Raw genomic sequence first — 23,823 nt, forward strand, 5'->3', positions numbered from 1 at the left:
AGGCTCTCGGTATACCGGGAAACACAAAGGAGCGGGCGTTTTTGATTTTCTCACCCGCTCGTTCTTGTCTCCAGCGGTATACCGAGAGACCGGAACAGGCTATGGCGTCAGTTGGTGCATTCACCACCACATGGCCAGTGTACCATCAGGTCCGTTAGTCTGGACCCTAGGGGTCATCAATGTACCGTATTTACACCTTCGAATAAGCACCCACCCTGAAAGCCCAAAAAGGTTTATAAGCGCCCACCTCGAATAAGCGCCCACCCTGAAAGCCCAAAAAGTTTATAAGCCCCAACCCACCCACCTCCCAACAAGAAACATTTATTTACTCTACCAGCGCGACGTAAGAGGAGTGTCAGTTGTGTTCCAAAATTAAACTGGTTTTAGATACGATAGTCAATGAACTTTTACATTGTTTATGACTTTTTATGATAGCATTTGCATCTTGTTTTGTCTTTTGAAGCAAAATAAACATGTTATGCCTTGTTTTGTTATTCTCTAAAATGACTTCGCTTGCTGCAAATGTTAGGAAAATAATAAGCGCCCACCCTCGAATAAGCATCCAGGGGCCCGTTTCTCGAACGTCCCGGTAACTTACCGGGCCCGATAAGTGTCTTTGGTGAAAAATGTTACTTAACAGAAGTCAATTTTTTGTTAGCTTTGAATACCAAATTTCAAGATCTTATAATTCTATAAACACATTGGCCAAGTACCATGTCTGAAAACTGGCCCCAGGGCCCAGTTGCTCGAAGCATGGTTAGCGCTAACCCGGGTTAAATGTCATGACAACCTATAGGTTTTAATACCTCTTAGTTAGCGCTAACCATGCTTTGAGCAACTCAGCCCAGGGTGGTTAATCGAATAAATACGGCGCTTGGGTCATTATACCTTAGTCCTGGAGTCAGACCTCAGCCTTGGAAAGCCCACAGTTCAATTAGTCAATCAAACAAGAGCAATGACAATTTAATTGTTACACGTCATACCTTTTCGCGGGAAAACAGTTCTAAAAATAAATTAGCCTGCGCGGCAGGCGAGTGAAAAATATATAGGGCGCGAAACAAAAGCGAGGAGCGCGAGGAGGAAGACACGCGAGTTCACTCGCGCGCCCTATATTTTTCATGCGTCTGCCACTCAGGCTAATCGGAACATGGTTCACTCAGGGCTTCTGTTGTACCCTATCCTTTAGGGACACTGGTCTTAAGGCCAGCGTATTTTTTCCCCCCTGATGTTAGGTCTTGTGCACCCTGCGAGCAGAGTCTCCTTTCGTCTTTTTCTTTACTCGAGAACGCCAAAATCGAGCAAGCAAAAGAAAGGCTCTGCTAGCAGGGTGGGTCTTGTGGTCAGTGTACCCTATTTCTAGGGTTGTGTACCCTATCTCCGAAGTCAATTAGGGAGCTTAAGCAACGACGACGGCAACGGCAACGACAAAGCCGCAAAACAATAGGTTTAATGAGCAAATACAGTAAAAACCCGCGTGTGAGAACCTACATTTTCTAAGTCTGGCAAAATAGGTTCTTGTATTTTGGGGTAGTTATTGTCAATTTAGGGTAAGTAGGTTCTTAATTAGGTTCTTAATTTCTATGAAGGAGATATAGTTGTTGATAACCAGAAAAATAAACAAACTTGGGTTTGGTCTTTAAATATACAGTATTTATTCACAACTGTACTTTATATAAACCTGTTTTTGTTGTAGAAATTAATACTTTTATTTGTAATTACAGTTTGGTATTTTCTTGCAATATAAATTTGCAATCTCAAAGTCAACTCCTTGGTTAAAATGTTTATTATAATTTAACTGTTACCCGCATATAAGAACCTGCTAGATCTTGCTTGGCTAAACAGGTTCTTATATTTTTGGGTATTAAAATGGCAATTTTCTGCCAGCAGGTTCTTAAACCACTAGGTTCTGACACGCGGGTTTTTACTGTATATCGCTCTGCACGTGCGTTTTATATTTTGGTACATTTCTTCGACGTCCTCTGCAAAACAACAACGTGAAATGACCACATTTAAGGTTTTGTGGAGAACGTGAACCCACGACGGTGAATTTTTCATTTTCTTTCTTAACTTGTACGCCACTCCTACCAATTTGGTTCCTAGATAGTTCGCCATTTCGAGTTGAAATAATCGCGAAGTAGCACAAATGAAATATTTTCGGGTGACGTTTTCGTTGCCGTTGTCGTTGCTTAAGCTCCCTGGGTTCAACGTGCAGTCCGTACACCGGCCGACAAGAACCGTAAAATTCTGGTTGTTGTAATGATTCCTACTGATATCCATCCTGTTTATATAATAACTAGGCTACGAAAACAGCCGACGTTTCACTAAATACCAGCTGTTCTCTCGGCTAGATTACCAGCCAATGCTCGGGCAAAGGTAAGGAATACCGGACCCCAGACAGCACCTAGCTATAGGTGATAACATACTTGAACTAAAACATTCAGGACTATAGAAGCTGAAGACGAAAGTAGGAGTACATAACCGTTTTCGCAGTTTTATTTTGCATCAGGCGATTTTCGGCACCTACATCATAACTTCTACTTACGTTCGTTACATGTTTCACGTTTTTTTTTTTCCATTTTGTTATAAAATTCCTAAGTGTATTATGCAAGATATAACAGCCTGTGTCTGTTAACTAGCAATGGTAGAGTAAAATAACAATTTTCACAACTATTGATTAATTAGTACAATCCCTTCTAACATTTCGTTTTACTTTAAAACTGCGTTACATTAGCAAACACAAGTCGCACGTGTGATCAAAACTTTCAATTCTATCCTGCAGATATGACTGTCACAATCCTACAAGCCACATAGACATGGGGTACAAAATACTATTGGGAAAAATCCAGCTTTCAGATCTCAATGAAATCTTCAATGTCTGTCAATCGAGCGGTTTTTTATGCCTAACTCAAACCATTAGCTATACCGAGACAAAGTTTGGGAATACAACCTTTAGGAACACGATGGGCAGACGGTGAAATTTGTGTCTATCTTTGCAAATGTGACTTTGTTTGATCTTGGGTAGGCAACTACTCGGCCGACGAAGATCCAACGAGACACCGTGCTTACGCCGAAAGGCTTACATCAAGAAAAGAAAAACTGAATAGACAAAAACGGGTAAAAGCTGTTGTCGAGTTTACTGATAATTTTTGGTCGCCTTGGATCAAGGGGCAATCTGTTCGCATACAAGGAGATGAAAAGTGTGCTGCCACCGATTTAAGAATACTAAGCGCACAAGCTGAAAACGAAAACTTAGAGGCTACCGTCACCTCAAACTGAATGGGATTAGAGGTGAATCATCACGGAATACATGGTTGCGTCTCTTTTCAATTAGAAGACCCTCTGCGCTCATGCGCGTACAGTCGCACCCTTGCTAACAGCGACCTCGCTTTGGCGCACATCTCTGCTAAGCGGACACTCAGTTCTGAGCCCCACTAATCACAAGCACTGCGTTTGGACAGCAAAAAAATGAGTATGGCTTTAACTCGGGTGTTTTTTGGTGAAGCGAAAATAAAGGTAGCCTACTTCAGCTTTGGTGCACAGTTCTTTAGAGTCTTGTTTTCCGTCATTTAGTCGTCACAACATCGAGAAAGAGCCAGACTTAAAGGGGCAGTCTCATCTATTTTTAGTGTCACTTTGAATAGCTCCAAAATATATTTGTATGGGCGTAAAAATTTAAAATAATGGTTCAGTTTTGTTAACAATAACCCCACTATTAGTGCACAGAAATTAGTATCATTCACCTCTGGCTGCGGATGGCTAGGATGGAAATGGATTGCAACTTGGAAAAAAGGTTCTTTCTGAGTATTTTGGAAAAATTGCTTTTATTCTTCCTCGGAGCAATCATTTGATGTTTTCCTCCCCGCGATCTAAGAGTAACTTCATGTTAAAACGTCTGAGCAGTTTTTTGACAAACATACAACAAAATCTCGTTGAAAGTGTCCCTTTAAAGGACGTTGGACTGTTATCCTCTCTACAGGCAATAAAAAACCGCCCCGAGTTGACACTTAATCCGCTCAACTGTAATAAAAATCCAATGCCAAAATATCTATTTGTTTCAGTTTTTTAGTAATCCTCGCCGGGCAGAAAACACAATGTACGTTAATATTACGCATGTTTTATGAACCAGAATCAATACGGTAAAACAATATTCGCAGTGACTTTCACTAGTAGTAGTCAATTCACCATTGTTTTGCCTTGGATTCCCACATAATCAATGCGCGTTCTATAAACAATTAGTGTATACACTACACATATCAACAAAGAAACACAAGCCAAGAATTGACCGGCATCGATGCCAAAGTAATCGATCGATACTTCCAAGGAGTATCGTTTCTCGGATACTTTTCGATACCACACGAGACCAAGTGAATCTGCACTCTTTGGGTCAAAACCGAGTCTTTGAGTCAGTTCTCTATTTTCGCAGTATCGCTCTTATATCGCATAAAATATGAAAACAGGTATCGACCATCTCTACATTATAAGCCAACTCGAGAATGAGCCAATCAGAAATCAAACCATAATGAAACGGGTGCAAAGCGCGGGAAACGAGTGCCACACTTGTCAGGCACAAGCGAGGTTATAATTTTGGTTTTGTCCATGACTACCTACGACCTCTTGGAACACCAAAGCTAAGGTCAAATGGACAAACATGCAACAAATTTCCAGCGGAAAACATCCTAAAAACCGACTTCATTTACCCCAATTTCAAGACACGGCAAAAATTAAACGACATGGACAATGGCTTTAAGCTTGATTAAGATGTTTTGACTGGTAATTCATAAAATAACTGGTATAACTGGTTTACTCCGGATGAGGGTTGTTTTCGTAGCCATGTCCCGCGCTTTGAGCATCTGCACAAACTGGTTTAAAACTGGTCTACCAAGATTTCTGCGAGGTATTTAGCAACATCAGCTCTTGAACTTCGTATTGTCAGTCTGAACATCTGTAATAAAAGAAAGTTTGTGCCAGTCAAGAAATGGAAAACTTCACAGTCAAATAATTTTCAGCTTCTGAAATTTAATCTCCCGAGAATGACTAGAAAAGCAACAAATTCGCCTATCTTGTCCCCATACTTTTATTATAAAAGTACTGGGGAGAAGTTATTAAAATATCACCAAAATTCATCTTGGGTGATCATATCAAAAATTCTCATGACCTCCGGGGTTGAATAAACATTGCTATTATAAGGAGAAAATTGATGCTGATCACTAATAGGGCTTAAACGGTTAAGAAATTAAATTTGCAAATCAACGGCACCACAAGGAAGTATTCTTTTCTAAACTGTGACCTTTCACTTGCGTAGTACTTTATTGTGACGCTGTTTATGATGCTGTACAAAGTGATTCTAACCTCTGAGCCTAGTGGGTGAAATCCTAAAGTGTGACCATTCAAGTGAAAGCTACTGAGCAGTACTTTCCTGTGGTGCTGTCTATTTATTTATTTATTTATTTATTTATTTATTTATTTATTTATTTATTTATTTATTTATTTATTTATTTATTATGCTGTACGAGGTGATTCTAACTTTTGAGTCTGTGGATGAAATCGTAAAGTGTGACCATTCAAGTGAAAGCTACTGAGCAGTATTTTCCTGTGGTGCTGTTTTATTATGCTGAACAAGTTGGTTCTACGTTTTGACTCTGTAGTGGATGAAATCCTAAAGTGTGACCATTCAAGTGAAAGCTACTGAGCAGTACTTTCCTGTGGTGCTGTTTATTATGCTGTACAAGATGATTCTAACTTTTGAGTCTGTGGATGAAATCCTAAAGTGTGACCATTCAAATGAAAATCATTATGGAGTACAATACAGTGGCGAAGAGTATCAAAATGTACAAAGTGATTTCAATTCTCGAGTCTGTGGAAGAAATCGTGAGGTGTCCATATTCAAATCGTGTGCAGTACTGATTAGTATGCTTCTAGCATTATAGTCTGTGAATAAATGAATCCTTAAAGCTAGCCATTAAAATGAAAACTGTGAAGCATTACTTTACTGCGTCACTGTTGGTACTTCAATTTCTAGCAAGTGGAAAACACTAATTAATGAAATTGTCCAATTTACACTCTGGCACTTCACGTGGTGACCACGTGACCACAATTACCCTACGTTGGCCGCTCGCCCAAGATCAAGAGCCTAAGTGAAGTTGAGTATTTATTTTGTATTTTATTTATTTCCTCCACTTAGCACATAACTACATTATATTAATATCAATTTGAAGTTGAGTAGTTTCGTGTTAGCATCAAAGGCCAAAATTATTTTGCACTATTCTCATCTATTTGTTAACTCTTTTTACGAAACCGTAACGTAAGCGGGAATCTGACGTTTGCCATTTGCCAAAACTTGATCCTGAATCCCTCTAGTAATGAGATTCTCTTACCTGTGCTTGTCTGTTAGGTTCTAGGCGAAGCAGCGTTCCAATCTGCACCGCTTGTGCTTTGATTATTCCGGCACAAACAAAATTCTCAGGATTAGGGTCTACATTCTGAAGCAAGGACATTCCAAAGCCAGAAAGCTAAAAACAGAAAAAAAAACAAGCCAGTTAAAAAACAAAGGTTGTTAAACAGATTTAAAATATAATGGAGCGAAGGTTTCAACTCTTACTTGGAACAGCCTCAAACCAACAGGCAGCTACTTTGAGAATGTCAACTGTGCCATCAAATAAGCTAATAGGGTGTAATTTAAGTCTCAAGTATAACTGATGTCACACAAAATCTGTCAAACTTTGCAAGCAGCCAACTATGCCCATGACGTTTACAGTTATAGAAGATAACCAACTATAACAATAGCAATACCACCTCTACTTAATGTTGAAACCTGTGTAATTGGACTATGAAGGAATACTATTTATCCTAATTTTTGATCGTTCACTGTTCTTTTCGTAAGTTCCACTTATTTTTTATCACCAACTCGATTAGTTTTATGCTATTTTAGTGCCCCAAACTTTGCACACACACCTTTTTGCCAAATCTTAAATGTGTATATGTGTGTTAGAGTTTTACATAAACTTGAACTTAAGCTTGGTTAAAACGTCACTGCATACAAACCTTTGTTTTTATTGTTTCTGTGTCAATTGGAAACCTAGCTTTAAAAATCTGCTGACTCTCTTGACCAGGGCTGCAATAATTCAACAAAGATCGTGTGAGTACCTTATAGAACTCTCTTACTTCTTTACTAAAGTTACCGTTTAAAGATTCGATTTACCAACTGGGGCACTTATCTCGTTTGTTGAGTTCAAGGGAGAGCGTACAATCAGTACAGGCCATTTATTTCTTTTTGACAAAACAGTGTAGACACACCAGGTGAACAATGACCGAAACGACCGCAGTAGAAATAGAAGCACTTTATGGGTCATCCTGTCGACAGCTTCAATGCCACTGTCTCATTCGAGAGACTAGAGTAGTTGAAGTGTTTTTCAATGGAGTGGCGGTGGTTTTGAGATAGGAGGTGCTAAATAAAGGAACTAAAGCACTGGCGACGACAGCAACGACAACGCCGGCCGCAAAACAACAGGTTTAATGAGGAAAAACAATCGCTCTACACGTGCGTTTTAAATTTTGATACACTTCTTTGCCTTCCTGTACAAAATAACAACGTGAAATGACCAAATTCAAGGCTTTGTGGAGAACGTGAACACACGATGGTGAATTTTTCATTCTCTTTCTTAACTTGAATGTGACGCCTACCAATTTGGTTCCTGTGTAATTCGCCCTTTCTGCAAAAGTTGAACGAGTTGAAATAATTGTGAAGTTAGTAGCACAAATGAAATAAAGGGATATTTTCAAGTGACGTTTTCGTTGGCGTTACCGCCGTTGCTGGTTTAATAAGTTCCTTAATGGCAAGGGCGGGGACGGGGCGGGGGTACTTATTAAGAAACACCCATTGAAACAGAGGTACTTATCGAAGAGAGGGTCATAACAGTACTTAAAGGGGAAGTGTTTGGGGGATTTTGAACCTTTTTGGTGAAAATGGTCCAAGAATACCTTGACTTAGTTACAACATAATTTTTTAACACCGAGAGAAAGGAATCAACTGAATTTTTGAGAGGATCAACTTGTGATCTATTCTAGCGCATTTTGGAAACAAAAGAGCAAAACCTTGAAAGTTGGCCGAACTTTATTCAAGTTGTAATCCATTCCTCCCCAGTCCATTTGTGATCAGAAACACTCCCCGCCAATTTTATTACACTGAGGTGGTTATTTATAATAAAACTGGACTATTACTTCTAAGTTTCTGTTGATAATAAAACGTTTTTGGGGATTTTGAAATGTCATCAAAATCCCTTGGACACTTAAAATTTATCATTTGATCATGATGTGTGTATTTGTTCCCAGTACTTACTTTCCTAACTGCTTCCATCTTGAAAAGAAGTCTTGCGAGTTCATTTCTGTAGGTGCGAAGAACTTGGATGCAAATAGGGGCAGGGGAAGGGCAATTCTTTGGCCCACGCCATTCATGCTAGTAACGGAGAAAATGTACAACAGATTTACAAACAGAACAGGTTTTACACTGATGTGAGGTAGAGCCCATTGTCAATGTTAGTTTACCATACATGTATATGAGATAAAAAAAAAACTACCCTGAATATTCAGCTATGTATAATATGATTCATAGATATTGAAACAACACGTTCTTCATCTTGTCAACGAGAAAAATGTCTTTATCATACCTAGAGGCAATCCAATGAACTTGCTTCTCAGAAAACATTTTTAGCAACAATATAGAGAAATTTGATCGGTAATTTGCCCTGCAAGGGATGGAACTGAGGGAGGTTTGTTTTCTCATGCCTTACTCTGCGGGGAAAATAGGGGTCCTTGAAAAACAAGAAGCCATGTTGTAGTCGTTGTAAATGAAGGCCTGGCTATTAATGTCATAATATTTTTCTGAGGACTCTCTAGGAGGTGAAAAAAAACTTATTAACTGTGATTGTTCCATTTCTCCTTTTAAGAGGGGGAAATTAGCACTTTCGAGCAAAGTCCCCTCCCTTTCCTGGAGTCTCCCCTCAGAAGATGGTTAATGGTAGGTACATGACTCAAAAGCGCAGATACCTGAATTGAAGATCTATCAGTGGCTGCTCATTGAATTCCATGATGCATTCTGTATTGATCATCTGTTTCATCTGAGCTCCACCTTCCACAATTGTGGGTGGAGGATTGGAGTCGATATGGAGACGTGCAAAGAGTCAAGGAAGTATTAACACTTAACTATGTTCTAACAACAAATATGGAAGACAACTATAGTGGATGAGAAGATGGATGCCTTCTTACACAAGAGCCAAAGGAAGATATTAAAGATCTACTGGCCAGTACAGGTTACTAATGAGGAGATAAGGAGAAGAAAAGGTACAGTATGGAGGCAATAAGGGACCAAGTGACCAGGAGAAGATGCACATAGTTGGGTCTTGTCCTTAGAGCAGTGGACTACCACTCACAACCACATATTGCCTTCATGATGGATACCAGAAGGAAAGAGGAAACGAGGTCGTCTACTGGAGACATGAAGAAGGACAGTGGAGAAAAAGCTGAAGGACAGAGGACTGAGAACATATTTAGATGGAGGCAACATCAGCAGCAAATGATAGAAGAGGCTGGAAGGAGAGAGCATGCAACCCAACTCTCCACTAGCAGAATATGGAAGATGATGATGATGATGATGATAAAAACAACAGATCTTTCTAAAGCAATGGTGTGCAAACATTAATAAATTTGGGCAATTTATTACAAATTCATGGTGTTAAATGAAATGACAAGACTTTGTAGGGAATTTGAAAAATGAAACAACAAACCAATTCCAGAAAATATGGAATTCCAGTGGAAGGACACTGGCAATCCCAGGAGGTGAGGGGGCATGGCTTGCATCTCCCATCTCTATAGAATTTACCATTTAGCTCTATAATAATTAACAAATCGACGGCAGTTTTCGATGGTCTATACTGTTACAGACCATAAAATGATGCTACAAAATGTTCAAAACTCAAGTGTAACCGTCGAGCCGTGGGCCAGTGGTTTCGCTGCCAAGGTGCTTGTTTCAGCAGTATCAATAATATTATTTCGTTTTACCAAACATTCATCAAAACTTTAAACCAATGTGAATATTACTTTTCCTTGGACAGAATTTCTTTCAATAAATTTAGGTATCGTAAAAGGATATGAGTATTAAGATCTCCAGGCATGTGAACAGTGGAGGAAAAATTGACAAACTGCGACGATGTCTTATTACCATAGAATATACCAACAGCTCCTGTTTTAAGACAAAAAAAATCAAACCCATTATGAGTTCATGAGGAAAATACCAAAAAATTATCAAAACCAAAAAAAAAAAAAAACGATCAAAAGATCAGTTGACTTACCTTTGCCGTCGGTAAACTCCGATTTAATACCAACTTGAAGGATGTCATTTTCAAATAGAACTCCAGTGTTTTTAAAAACAAACCTATGAAGAAAGGAATCATAAGATTTTTATAACCCTTTCTATAAATGCACCCTTGCAAATTTCTACCAACACTTGACAATGCCATCAATGCACAGCTGTCATTACCAGGATGTAACCGCTGCCATGATGAGCAACCCCCAAAGGGGTATATTCATGATGGGGAGGTGCAAAAGGGACTTTTTTTTTACTTCTTTGGGTTGCACTAATATACCTGTGCACCCCTCAGAATAATACAGAAAAGATGACCAGCAACTCAGAATCTGAAAATGACTAAAACACAACAGACAGGGGAGACTTTATGACCAGTTACTCTTCTTGCAGAACTGCCTACCATGAAACTGTTATTTGTCAATGCCTGTGTGAACTGGCGAGTAGGGGAGAGGATGTGGTAGGGATTCCTCCTTCCCATGCTCATCTGGTTTCCATTTCAACCCTTTCAGTAGTGATTCCCACTCCTCTTGCTACTTGCAAACAACCAATACCAGAGAAATTCTCCACATCTCACAAAATGTCACATTCTGGTTGCAATAACCATAAACCATTCAAAGCAAGTCTAAGCCAATCAGTTGTGCCATCACAATGTTGACTTCAGGGTTATTTGTTCTTTTGCCACACGATCATTTTCTTCAAGCTCCGATGACACTCCATCCATGTTCCTGCCTCCTCTAGATCACAGGTCTCCATCTCCCTGATCCCTAACGCTCACACAAATAATCAGTAAATCAAATCTTACTTCTTCAGATTTTCCTCTGCACCAGGTGTAATGGACGGAGTGCCTCCCACTACAGGAGCTGCTGCCGCTGGCATGTCAAACACGTCAACCAGAAGACTTCCACCCGTCTCGGGTGCTGCAAAGTTGTTTGTCACAGGAGCAGTTCCCGTACCAATCAGATCTAATGAAAAACGCGATCACATAAATTAATAACTTGAAATGTTTGTAACTGATGGGGAACTGTTGAAATTGGCCAAACGACATAAGTATGAAGGGTAAAAATGAATGTTGTGAGCTCTAACACTAAGGACGCAAATGATGGATTAGAGAATTAACTCTACAGTGTAATGTTAGGCAGCCTCGTAGCTCAGTTGGAAGAGCAACGGACAATAAAATCTGCAGGTTGTGGGTTCGATTCTTTGTTTCGTGCGATCTCCCATTTCCTTACTTGGGCTAACGCTCAGTGGGAACTTCGTGGGTTCACTTTAGCGCTTTAACATACACTGCAGGGTTAATTCTCTGATCAATCAATAAATTATGTACCTATGACTTTAGCTAAACATTTAATGTTACACCTGTTGTCCCTGTAACTCATATTTTTACAAGTGCTAAGGAATAAGACAACAAACATACCTGCTTGTAATGCTGGATTGGGAGCGGTAATCTGAAAAATGGCATTTAAGATAGTTAATCATTGTTAATAACCAATTAAAACACAATGTCATCACTTTTTTCATTCCTTAAACCAAATATTTAGCAAAGAGATGCAGCCATTCCTTTCAAGAGAGTGAAATCCTCATGTGACTGAGGTCATTCATGTTTTTAACACGTATTATGGTGTACCAGGTAGTTCAACCTTTCTTGAGCATAAGCATGAATTAAAACTGATTTAAATAATCCTATGGCACTGTTCATTTTAAATAAACATTGTGCCGCTAGCACTACTTAAGGACACATATGATGGACCAGAGAACTAACTCTATTGTGTACATTAAAGTGTTAAAGTGAACCAATGAAATTTGTACCCTTCACATTCATATCGCCGCAATTACCACCATTATCATCTACAACTTGCTCCCATCTGGCCTTGTAGCTCAGTCGGTAGAGCAATGGACGATCAAACTCAGCGGTCGTTGGTTCGATTCCTGCTGAGGTCAGAGATCATTTTCTTTGCCTCGTGCAATCTCCCATTTCCTTACTAGGGCTGACGCTCAGTGGGAATTTCATGGGTGCACTTTAGCACTTTAACATACACTGTAGAGTTAATTCTCTGATCCATTACATTATTTTGAGGTCCAGGATAAATCATATTAAGCACAAACAATGCACCTCATTAGCGACAGGAACCTGTCCATTTGCCGTAGGTTTTTCAGCTGGTTCAGCTTTCTCTTCTTTCTCCACAATGCCAGTTTTCTCCTGCTTCTTCTTCTTCAGCTTGGCCAAGATGGATGACTCACGTTCAGGGAACGGTGGCATTTCTTCAAGGACAGTGGCCTATATGAGAGGAAATGAAAATGAACCGCAGCATCCCTCAGTCCAGCACACTGTGTAAACAATTTACTGAATGACCATGGGCTTTTACACTGTAATTAACTTTTGATCATTTTATGTTAAACGGTGCAATAAAAGTATCATCATCATCATCATCATCATCATCATCATCATTGTTATCATCAATGGGATCTGTAAGGACACAATTTACCATCACAACAAACAACTCACCAGAACATCAGGGGATGCAACAGTACTCAGTTTCAAGTACTCCAGAGCTCTCTGCTGAATCTCTGCATCTGAATTTTTAAGGTTGGAGTCACTGCGCAAAATCTTAAATGGATAAAGTGAAACAAAAATTAGAAATTAGCTTGAACCATTTAGCCTGAGGAATAAACTGATGAGGTAGCATTACTTGTGGAGTTCACTCTTAGGCTTGGTTTCAGAGTGAAACTTGACAGCCATGTTAAGATTTGTGGGCGTTTGGATCAACAACTCAAGAAAAGAGCCTCTCACCTCTTGAATGTGTCCTTTGATTTCTGGGAAGAGGTTGATAAACTTGACATATGTTGACATCAGTAAACCTCTTGTTGATGAAGCACACAGTGGGAACTTGCTGTGAAGCAGCTGGAACTGAACCATGGGGCTGAAAAAAGACGAGAGAAAAACATTTCAAAATGGGCAACATGAAAACCTGTATGTCCAGTTTAATAAAAAACTATGTCCAGACAGAACACCGTTAATCTCTAATGATATTCATTTGGTTAATAATTATGTACCAGCCATGATGCTGTAGCATTTGTGAGTACAGTGCACACTGGTGTAGCTTGTTCGAAAATGCCATAATAAAAAGCCTCCTCTACACAGTTTAACTGACCAGTTAATTTTGGGTTGCCATGCATGAGCAGTTTGTCAATTAATGATGAACAAGGTGGGTACAATTGTACAAATTATGCTTGCTGTCACCAAGCTTTCTTCTTGGTTTACTTTAACACTGTATAGATCTACAAAACTGGTTCTGTGGATGTTGATAGCATTCCATTAAAGAAATTCAGAGGTTTCTTAAAGGGGCAATGTGATGGAGATTTCTCTGTGTTTTGGTCCAAACTGCTCAAATATTTGACAAGGTACCGGTACTTTTTCGCTAACATCATATTGCTCTTAGAGTAGAATAAGAATACAATATTAAGTGATTTCTCCTGGGGAGAAAAAAAAATATAATCAGTTTTTTTTTTAGCCATTTTTCCAAAAATGCTGGAAGAACTTGAAAAAATTGGCATTTCAATCTTGGCCATCCATGGCCACAGATAACAAACACTAGTTTGTGTGTAGTAGTAGGGTTACTGTTAACAAAACTGAACCATTATTTTAACGATTCCGTCTATGCAAATGTGTTTTTTGGCCATTTAATACGTGACACTGCCCATTTACACAACTACTCACTATCAGAATCGAGTGATCATAACCAGCTTCTCCTAACACCATTAAATCATGAAGTGAGCAGCAAGGACTAAGTCTACCAGCCTGCTACATTCAGATGGGAAACATCCAGTGTTGAATAGGTGCCAATAATATATCAAAGTCGCAAGAAAAATTGCCAACTTTCAGCATATTTTGAGAGGTATTGATGACCAAACAAGCTATTGCTTTACCTCGACCTTGGATCACCGGCGATAAGATTTCCAAATTCTCCTAAGATGTAGCCCCCTACTTTAACCATGTTCTCGTGGCACGATGGAGACTGCAGGGCTTCAAACACTGTCTTAGCTGCGTAACCTTGAATATCGTCTCTGTTGATGACTATCTGGATCACACGGTACCACACCTACAAGGAAGTTATACAGGCATAGCTTCAGTTTAATGTCTTATTGATGCAAGGAAATGGATGTGGGGAGCAGATATATGGCGTAGTGGTGAGAGCACTCGCCTCTCAACAATGTGACCCAGGTTTGATTCTCGGACTCGCACAATATGTGGGTTGAGTTTGTTGTTGGTTTTTGTCCTTAGTACGAGAGGTTTTTCTCCTCGTACTCCGGTTTTCCTCTCTCTTCAAAAACCAACATTTCCAAATTCAAATTCGATCTGGTGTGTGTCCCCAATTAGTGCTCTGCATTAAATACAGTGACACTTAAATAAAGTGATTTATCTCTTTTAGGGGTTCAAGGTTTTGTATGAGAAATCCAAACTTACATGACTACGAACTTGAATGAAACATTAAGAAAAAAATTTAGCAAATAAAATTGATCTCCCCCAAAAAAATATAATCAATAATAATAATAATAATAATAATGACGTTTTATTAGTAGTTTTATTAGTATTACGTTTTATTAGTAGCAGCAACTTCTACAGCCAGAAATATTTTATTTATGTACATAAGTTACTTACGATTAATTAGGAGTTTTCACTATAGTCTTGAAACAGGTTATGCTCACGCGCACTGTCATACTATTTAATGATTGCATATAGCATAAAGACATTTCTAACGCTTCATAATAGAAATAAAATAAACAACATTAGAAGGCTGTGGGTGGTCAAAATTTGACCAGACAAAATTACACTGTGAAAAGAAAGCAAGTAACAAGCTTACTGTCTATATAATTTTCACTATCTCAGGTAATGGCTCAGGTACGATTTACATTAACCTACCTCCTCGCTAACGTAATCTCCAGCAATCCTAATGAGTGTCAAGATGGTGTCCATGTACCAAGAATAGTCTGTTGCAAATTTCTCCGCAAGGATTGCAACTTTCAACACCTAATGGAGAATGGTAGAGTGTAATTTTGGCATGGAGGGGAAGGAGAGAGATATTGGAGAAAATTTGGCAAATGAATACATGCATTTCTTCAATAAACTAATTAAAAGCAATATATAAGATACATGTAAGTTGTTCTGAGGTTACATGTCTGGCAACCAACTTTGGTTTCCATGAAATGAAAAAAAATATACCAGCCCCCTACCTTTCTAGGATATATGTCAGAACACATGAACGTATTTCAGGCCAGTGCCTAATTTTGTTACTGTGCATACATTCTGTGCATCTCGAGATACTTGGGTTTCCTATGGGTGGTGCCTACTAATACAGGGATATTTTTGCGCGGCTTAATACTACGTGGAGAAAGCAGAACCAAGCAAGTACTCTAAGTACCCAAAAAGAAAATTGGGGGGAAACCATGCATTTTTCAGATATAATATAGCTTCACTTTAGGGTAAAAAACACCATACATTGCCTTGTATTTTACTGCTTTTAGAATAATTGTAAGTTGCTTAATTATATCTGAAAAAAAATGCCCTGTTACCCCAATTTTCCTTCTGGATTCCAGTAGCTTATACTAAGATGTGCTTTTCCCGCATAGTCATAAACTGTACAAAAATACTTCTGTGTAAGGAGGCACCGTCCTCATTACAGGTCTCCCTGTACAGTAGCTCACTAGTAAGAGCACCTGAATGGTAACAGAAGACCATGGGTTACATCCTTATTGGGGACTTTGATTTTTCTTGGTCCAATGCCAATGATATCTCTGTTATTCTATAATCAAGCTTTAATTTACAATCCTTCTTACCATTTCCTCCTTGATGGAGTAATCAGCTGTTTCCAGGTAGGTCAGCATTTCTGATACAATCTCCTCTGCGTTGTTCTTATCACACATGGCATAAAGAAGGTCAACAGCTCTCTGACGGACACTCACATCTCGCTCAGTCTGTGAATAAAAAAGAATGAATTATTATCAATGCTGAGAAAACTGACAAATTTACTAGAGTGCACAGTAAACTACAATCATAGACAAAACTTAGAAAACTGCGAACTTTGTGCATATATTTCAATCTATCTTAAGGAAAACACCGCCTGGAAAGGAACAAACCTACACTCCCCCCTCTCCCTCACTCAATGCTGCTTCAAAGGCTGAGCAATGACCCAACCTTTTTTTCAGCGGCAGACCAACATTGACGAGAGGGAGGGGGAGGAAGAAGGCTGTGTTGTCGGTGTATCACTGTAGTGGTCGAATTTGGAGATCAACTAAAATTGTCCATGATTGTAGACAGAAAAGGAAAACAACAGATAAGAAGTTTGTGCCACCTTCAGTGCCGAAACAACAGTCTCCTGATGCTTCCTGACTGCATCAGCTGAGAACTCAGAGTTGGACATGAGACAAAGACCCTCCAAAGCAAGGTATCTGTGAAACATTACAAGAAACAGTGAAACCAAGATATTATCATTTATTATTAGAACAAACAAACAAGAAAAACTTTATTCTACCCCTACATAGCACTTCAGCTGAAATGACATAACATAGAAAATGAAATAGAAAAAGAGGTACTGGCTTCCTAAAATAACTTGAGAGTTAAAGAACAAGGAAGCCAATTTACATGAAATAAATTACTATATTGTGGCCGGAAAACATGGAGAAAAGAGACAACAAACACAACAGAGACAAAACCACGTACACAGTATCTACCTAACAAAATAAATAACTCAAGCTTAAAGCAGCAAACAAATCATGGAAAATCACGATTACAGAAATAAAAATGAAATTGACAAGATCAGAATAAGAACCAACATAAATATCTACTTTGAAGTTCTTGTTTCAGATTAGGATCCGTAACATTAATAATTTAATTCTCAGGCTTGACTGAAGAGACCATAATTCAGTTACTTTGAAAATTGAGTACATTTGCAAAAAGAATCACAATAAATAATTATAATACCTCAGGTTGGTTTCCCTGTGTGTTAAAAATTGTCCCAGCTGGTTACAGCCTCTAATCAACAAACTCTGCTCACTAAAAAGAACATATATTGCATAATTATTTACTAATTTTGAAGTTCAAAGGAGATTGTTTGTACGAGTGTTTTTGACAAGACCTGAAGTAAGATGGAATATATTATATATTTACCAATTTATTATTACTCCACAAACATACATTCAATATGAAACAACAGATAGTCAACAAAGTGTGTAGCGCTGAGTAGGTTATAATCATTCCATATCCAGTGAAAGCAAACTGTGCCAGAATAATTGTTTTATTGCAGACAACCAAGAAATATTGCAAGATATGGCTGATTTCATTTTGCAAGAAGGAATGGAAAATGATTTAAGGCCGCTATTTCTCAGGGAAGGTCTACTGGCTGACATTCCATGATTACTAGGGGTGTGCAGAATAAGGCCCTAAGTGACTTTTGATGTAGGGTCAAATTCTCCTTTTGTTTCACAAATTCTCCTTTTGTTTCACAAACCAATAAAAAGAAATTTGGAAGGAGAATCTAGCAATTTATCAGAAGTCACTTAGGGCTTTTTTCCAGGCACCCCTTCAAATGATATATTTACATACCTATCCATGTGAATAATCTGGTTTATGGCCTCAAAAAGCACAGCATTCCTGGCATTTGAATGTTGGACTTTCTTTGATTTGGGTGGTTCCTACAAGACATCAGTACAGAGGTCAGTGTACACAGTTTCTTTTAATCATAGTTAAAGGCAGTGACAAAACCTGACAAACTTCTTTGTTACATGTTGTTGTTTGCCTTTTTAGCCTTGACCCTGCACAAACAACAATAGAATTTGGAATGTGTTGGAGCAACTGACCAATTGAAATGTTTTTGTTAAGATATCCAACTGTGGTATGAACGTTAAAACAAAGGATTGTGCAGGGTCGCGGCCCTTCCAACATAAATTGCAGCATTGTTTTTATGGCAAGGTTTATTAACCAGTCCCTCAATTAACTATGGTTTAACACATGATCCTTGACTTGATGGGCTTATATTTGTGGGGGGCGGGGTGAGGGGGGGTTGTGCTTCTTGAAAAGCTGAAGAGTACTGGAATTCGAACGTGAATCTACCTGTGCTTTGTTAAGAATGGTTTCCAGACATTCATTCAATCTTCCATGGACTGCTGGGTCATCTGAGGTAAGAATGAACAAGACCAAAAAGCAACATTTAACAAACAGCTTAACTTTAAAAAAGTGACTGGATTGACAGCCTTGACTCATGAAAAGTCAGCTTCAACACCATTCAAAATTTTGTTCAAACGCCCCCTACATTTGGTTCAACAAAATGTTGAACGTATGTTGAACTGAATGTTAAAACCTTTTAAGGGCCTCTTCATACGAGCCTGGTAACAGGGCTGGCCCAGTAGGCGAAACAAATTTTGTCTTCTCTTCAGACAGGACCTTCAGCGACCTTACAAGCCATGCACAGTTGAAAATGTTTCATCACAGACAGTCCTGGTATTTGGGCTGGAGTATTCAAATGGGAAGAAATTTCCCGCTCACTTGCCGAGATCTCTGTAGCAAACACCGAGATCTCAGTAACCAGGCCAGCCTGCCTTCTCATATGAACACATAGAAATTTTTGTAAAGAAAAGAGTGGTGAGGTGAGATCTCAGAAACCGAGCCAGCACAGTCAACCGGGCTCATATGAAGAGGCTCCAAATGGGCCTTTACACAGTTAGCAAATAATAAAATATTACAGAACTCTCACCAGGAGGAGGGTACAACTGTAACAGTTTAAGCAGCTTGACACACAGCCATGGCGCCGGAACAAAGTAATAGGTGTAATCTTGAAGGTCAGTATAGGATGATGTCACAATCTGTTGGAAAGTCACTAAATGCATTAGAAAAGTAAGAACTAAATATCTTTATGTCGGTGTTCAGTATCATAGCAAATTTCCTTTATGTAATGTGCCAAGTTGTTCAAAGTGTGGATAACTCTTTTCACTGGCTAAGTGTCTTTCTCACAAAACAAATATAGAAGGTGGATAGATTTTGGTCCGTAGCCCAGCTGACCATAAATAAATGTGAGTTTTCTGACAGTATGCACAACTATGAATGGGGCTTTATAGAAAACTCCTAAAATGTTTTAATTAGTTTGAGATTCTGAGTATGTAGTCTCTCCACACGATAGTGACTTTTGTATAAGAGTCCTAAAGTGATGACTACACATAAACTATTTTAATTTATGAAATTATGGGATTTTTTCATATGATTGGAAAGAGCATGATGAAAAATGCCTACTTGCCAAATATCGGCATCTTATTGCGATTTGTGGTCAAGAAATTAGCTCTGTTATGCCTCTATGACTCCATACAAATCCTTCTAATTTTGCCTCAGTTCCAAACGTGGAACTAAGGAATGGGGGGGGGGGGGGGGAACAAAAAAACCTTCCATGGGGGGAGTATTGATATTTTCTGGAGCTGCATCATTTAAACTGAAGCCAGACTGATACAAAGAAAAAAGCTACTCCTACCCTACTCAGTCTTGACACTGCTAGTTGAACACAGCCCTTGTAATCGTCAGCGTAATAATGGACAACACCCTGAATAAGACTTGCTGCAGAGGTGACCACACCCTGGAAAGGAATGAGCAAAACTTCAGCTTAACAAAGCATTCTTTATTTTAATCAAAATGATACCAATCATCACAAGACTGTATACTTGTATGGGAAGGATCTTGATCTACCAATACACTCCAGTTTTAACATAAACAGAAAGGAAACCTGCTTTGAAAGTTACCAGTTGTTACTTACAGTGTGCAGTATTTTTGAGACTTTAAATTTTCATGATCGAGATACCAAAGAACAAGAAGGAACCATTTTTGTAAGTTATAAAGGCTTTAAGCCTTTTAAAAGTCATATTTTGTTTCAAAATCACAAACATACATATGTAAGCCTTGAATGAGGATATGAAACCCACCAGGCATGAAACTGAATACACATCTATCAGTTTCTGTAGTTGATGTCATTTTGAGAGATCTTGTTATCTGACTGAGGTTTAATACATGCAATTAAATTTCTGACAACTAAAACACATTTCATAAAAAAAACCCAATATAGCCAATCAGATACTCGTAACTTAATAACTTCAGAAAACCACATCTACAGTAGTGACAACATCATTATTTTTTTTATTATGCAGCAGTCTGAACATAGATATGCTAATATAGGGTAAGTATTATTATTATTATAATATTATCATCATCATCATCATTACAGCCAACTTACCAAGTGTTTATCATTGAGGAGCTGCACGATTCTTGATGTCCACTCTCCAGGCGGCAAGATATCACTTTTCAGCCTAAAAAGCTTCAAAACACAAAGAGCTGCACACTGCTTGACACTGTCATTTGTGTCTGGAGAAACTAACAATTTTGGAACCTCTTTTCCCACTGCATCGACCATTTCTTCATTGCCAATGTTTGCTATGCACTGCAGCGCTAGACAGACATTGATGGGGTTGCGGCTGGACAAGTCGTTCTTGATGCTTTGGATGATCAGCTTTATCAACTCACTGTTTGCACTTACAAGGACTGATATGAAGAGATAACCCTGTATAATAAAAATAATAATAACAATAAATACTGAGAATGATGTATTATTCGGTGAGTGACACAAGCATACACGGGAAATGGAAATACGAGCGCTCCTATCGGGAATCAAATTTAAGACCTTCCAATTACTAGTTCGGATGCTCTACCACTGAGCTACGGGGACTCGTGAGGGCCAGGCCATTAAACTAGGGTCATAGCATTTTTTACATGAAACAACAAAACTGGTTCATGATGAGACGGGGCATTCTGATTGGTTGTGGGAATGGGCAGAATTTTTTGCTATACACAGCTTCAAGATGGAATGCCAACCAACCAATTTCAATGAATTGTGTATTCAAAGAAAACTTTCAATTGGTATGAAGTAAAACTTTTTCCTGGGTATCCTGCCAACAATTTTGGCAATGGGACAATAAATTAACACAGCTTCTTCACTATCCTCATAAAAAACGTTATCAGGTAAACACCATTGTTTTCATAACACCATGATTTCTTTTGCAGACATATAATTTGACAATGAAAAAAATATTCTATCAATTTTGTTGCACATTAATAACATTACCAACAATACAAAGAGTTGCTTTTAAATGGTTGCAGCTGTCAAGCAAATGGCATTTGAATATGCAAACTGCAAAATGAACTAGCGAGACACATACATATGGGGTACATGCATGGTGTGGTGTTTTATAACAATTTTAAAAACACTAAAACATAACAGGGTGGAAAATTCAACAATCACAATTCAATGTCCTATTTAAGCGCTTGAAAAATGACAGGTTAGCTGCGAAACGTTGTGGTTTAAATTTTTTTTTGGTTTAAAAAATTTTCAAACCAGTTTAAATTTTATTTTGCATTGTGCAGTACACATTACCATAATTCAAGACAAAGCAAAGTAAAAATCTAACTGGTTTGAAAATTTTTAAATCAAAAAAAAATTTGAATCACAACTTTTAGATATTTAAATATACATATATATTTTTGTCACATTAAGTAAATATTGTTATTAGGGTGTTTAAAATGATTTTTTAGAGCCCAGCTGCTAAATGCATGGAAATATTTTTTGCACCTTATTTTTGATTCAGAAGCAAATAATAAATTATCCAGGTTAATACATGTAGCACCATAAAAACACATTGGTAAACAATTGAGCAATTAGAGTGTACTAGTGTGCAGGTGTTGGAAGGTTTCAACGCAAAAACTACCTAAGCCTAGTTGCATTGGCAACGTTGCATGCATATAGCCATATATAGTAAACTAGCTTCCTCAATGTAAAAAACAATGTTAAATTCGCTCCACCAGTAACTTGAAACACCGCTTTCATAACCGCTTCAAGAATTATTGAAAGACAAAACAATGGTAACATCAACTGACTAGCTTCAAAAATTTGCTTTCCTTATGAGCTTATTTTAATCCAAAATTGAACTACCTTCCAAAAGACCGGGCACACAGCGATCGTGCAAAAACTATTCGGAAATCAAACTTTAGTGTTTAATCTCCTGGGAACTTGTCGAATTAAATTCAAGTTGTATCTTTAAAACGCAGTAAACTCGTACTGCAAACATCAATTGAGCTGGTATAAATAAAGCGAAAGAATAGAAAAGCTTGGAAATATACATACGATTTGCTTTTCTGTGTACTTGTTCGACGAGAGGAGATTTACGGCTTCCATGTGACCAAAGTCGATGTCGTGGCCCAGAAGAAATATAAACAGCAGCTTGCAGACGTATTTTTTCTTTTGATACCCGTCTAGCTGTTTGTCACCTTAAAATATATTTAACGGAGAAGTATTCAAGGCTTTTAGTTGAAGAACTTAATCTATAATACTGTAATAAGATTATCAGTTCGCCAAAATTGGCCACATTCAACTCACATGTATGCATACATAAGTAACTTAAGCTTAAATTTACAGCACGATCGAAGTATACACAAACATCTTACCTTTGAATTTATTCCTAATATTGGCAAGTTCCTTGTTAATTCTTTTCATTTCTGCTTCTTTTGACTTACCTGAAATGTAAATGCATGCATATCAGCTTATCGTGAGCAACCAATTCGAAATACCGTGAGGAAGTGAAGCGGCAAAAATCAATCTCACTGGAAAATGCATCTCAAAGGATTTCGAATTCAAAACACGTGTCAAATGCCAGAAATTGACCCAAAAATCAAATCGATTAAAGTATTTTACGACAGTGAACAAGTCCAAATTTACTTACAGTTCCTAATATCAGAAATAAACACGGCTAAACCGCGCATTCCTTCTCCCTTTACGGCAGGCATCTTGGTTTATAAACTGGTATAAAGTTCCACTGCAATATCGATGACTTGAATCTGACACAGCCCACTTCAACGAGTAACCTTGCTACAGGCGCCGATGCACATGAAACTGTACCAGATGACTATTCACAGCGTTGTAAATCGGACTATAAGATTTTAGTGATGAAGAAAGCTAACTACACCTATCCGCTGGATTGAAAAAGACACTATTTGCCGCGCTCTGTCTAAATTGGACACGGAAGATGGCAGCCGCCATCAAACGATCTTCATAGCGAGGCCGGGAAGTCTACGCCCACGCTACCAAATGAGGTCCAGTCAGCGAACATTTCGTGTACGATAATTGCCTTTTTGTAAGTGTCCTGAACAGTCCTAAGGAAACATTTATCGTGGTCAGCCACGCCTTGGTTATTATTTACAATCCTGAATTTGGGATCGCACGTGGGAAAAGGACAATAGTACAGCTAAACCAGGAACTAAAAAATATAATATTTTTATTGAGAATTATGGGTTTTTTTTTTCGTGAGTGACACAAGTACACTCGGACAAAATGTTGTTTATTTGTTAATTTATTTTTTAACTGAGGAAGGAATGGTATTGAGGGGTGTCA

The 23,823-nt window shown here is 38.4% G+C and overlaps 1 protein-coding gene and 1 long non-coding RNA gene across 2 annotated transcripts in view; one reads left to right on the forward strand and one right to left on the reverse strand.

The window, feature by feature from the left end:
• Nucleotides 1-3,469, forward strand: part of LOC146486060 (uncharacterized) — a 65,067-nt gene extending 61,598 nt beyond the window's left edge. The window contains exon 2 of the long non-coding RNA XR_014859764.1: nucleotides 1,050-3,469. This is a non-coding gene — a long non-coding RNA (uncharacterized LOC146486060). The remainder of the gene's footprint in view (nucleotides 1-1,049) is intronic.
• On the reverse strand, nucleotides 2,466-23,497 carry LOC146486066 (AP-2 complex subunit alpha-2-like). The gene is made up of 25 exons (XM_085097887.1): nucleotides 23,156-23,497; nucleotides 22,881-22,949; nucleotides 22,561-22,703; nucleotides 20,620-20,943; nucleotides 19,867-19,968; nucleotides 19,102-19,210; nucleotides 18,462-18,523; nucleotides 17,955-18,043; nucleotides 17,334-17,405; nucleotides 16,705-16,801; nucleotides 16,190-16,327; nucleotides 15,276-15,383; nucleotides 14,282-14,454; nucleotides 13,146-13,275; nucleotides 12,861-12,962; nucleotides 12,468-12,632; nucleotides 11,772-11,802; nucleotides 11,160-11,319; nucleotides 10,344-10,426; nucleotides 10,145-10,234; nucleotides 9,043-9,166; nucleotides 8,336-8,452; nucleotides 7,042-7,111; nucleotides 6,375-6,509; nucleotides 2,466-4,942 (listed from the first exon to the last, which is right to left on the reverse strand). Exons 1-25 carry the CDS (start codon nucleotides 23,217-23,219, stop codon nucleotides 4,865-4,867), a joined length of 2,835 nt encoding a protein of 944 aa, XP_084954013.1. The 5' UTR covers nucleotides 23,220-23,497; the 3' UTR covers nucleotides 2,466-4,864.
• Between the last annotated feature and the right edge of the window lie 326 nt (nucleotides 23,498-23,823).

This window comes from Pavona decussata, unplaced genomic scaffold (assembly GCF_977016875.1).
Source record: "Pavona decussata unplaced genomic scaffold, jaPavDecu1.1 SCAFFOLD_21, whole genome shotgun sequence".
Classification (NCBI taxonomy): domain Eukaryota; kingdom Metazoa; phylum Cnidaria; class Anthozoa; order Scleractinia; family Agariciidae; genus Pavona; species Pavona decussata.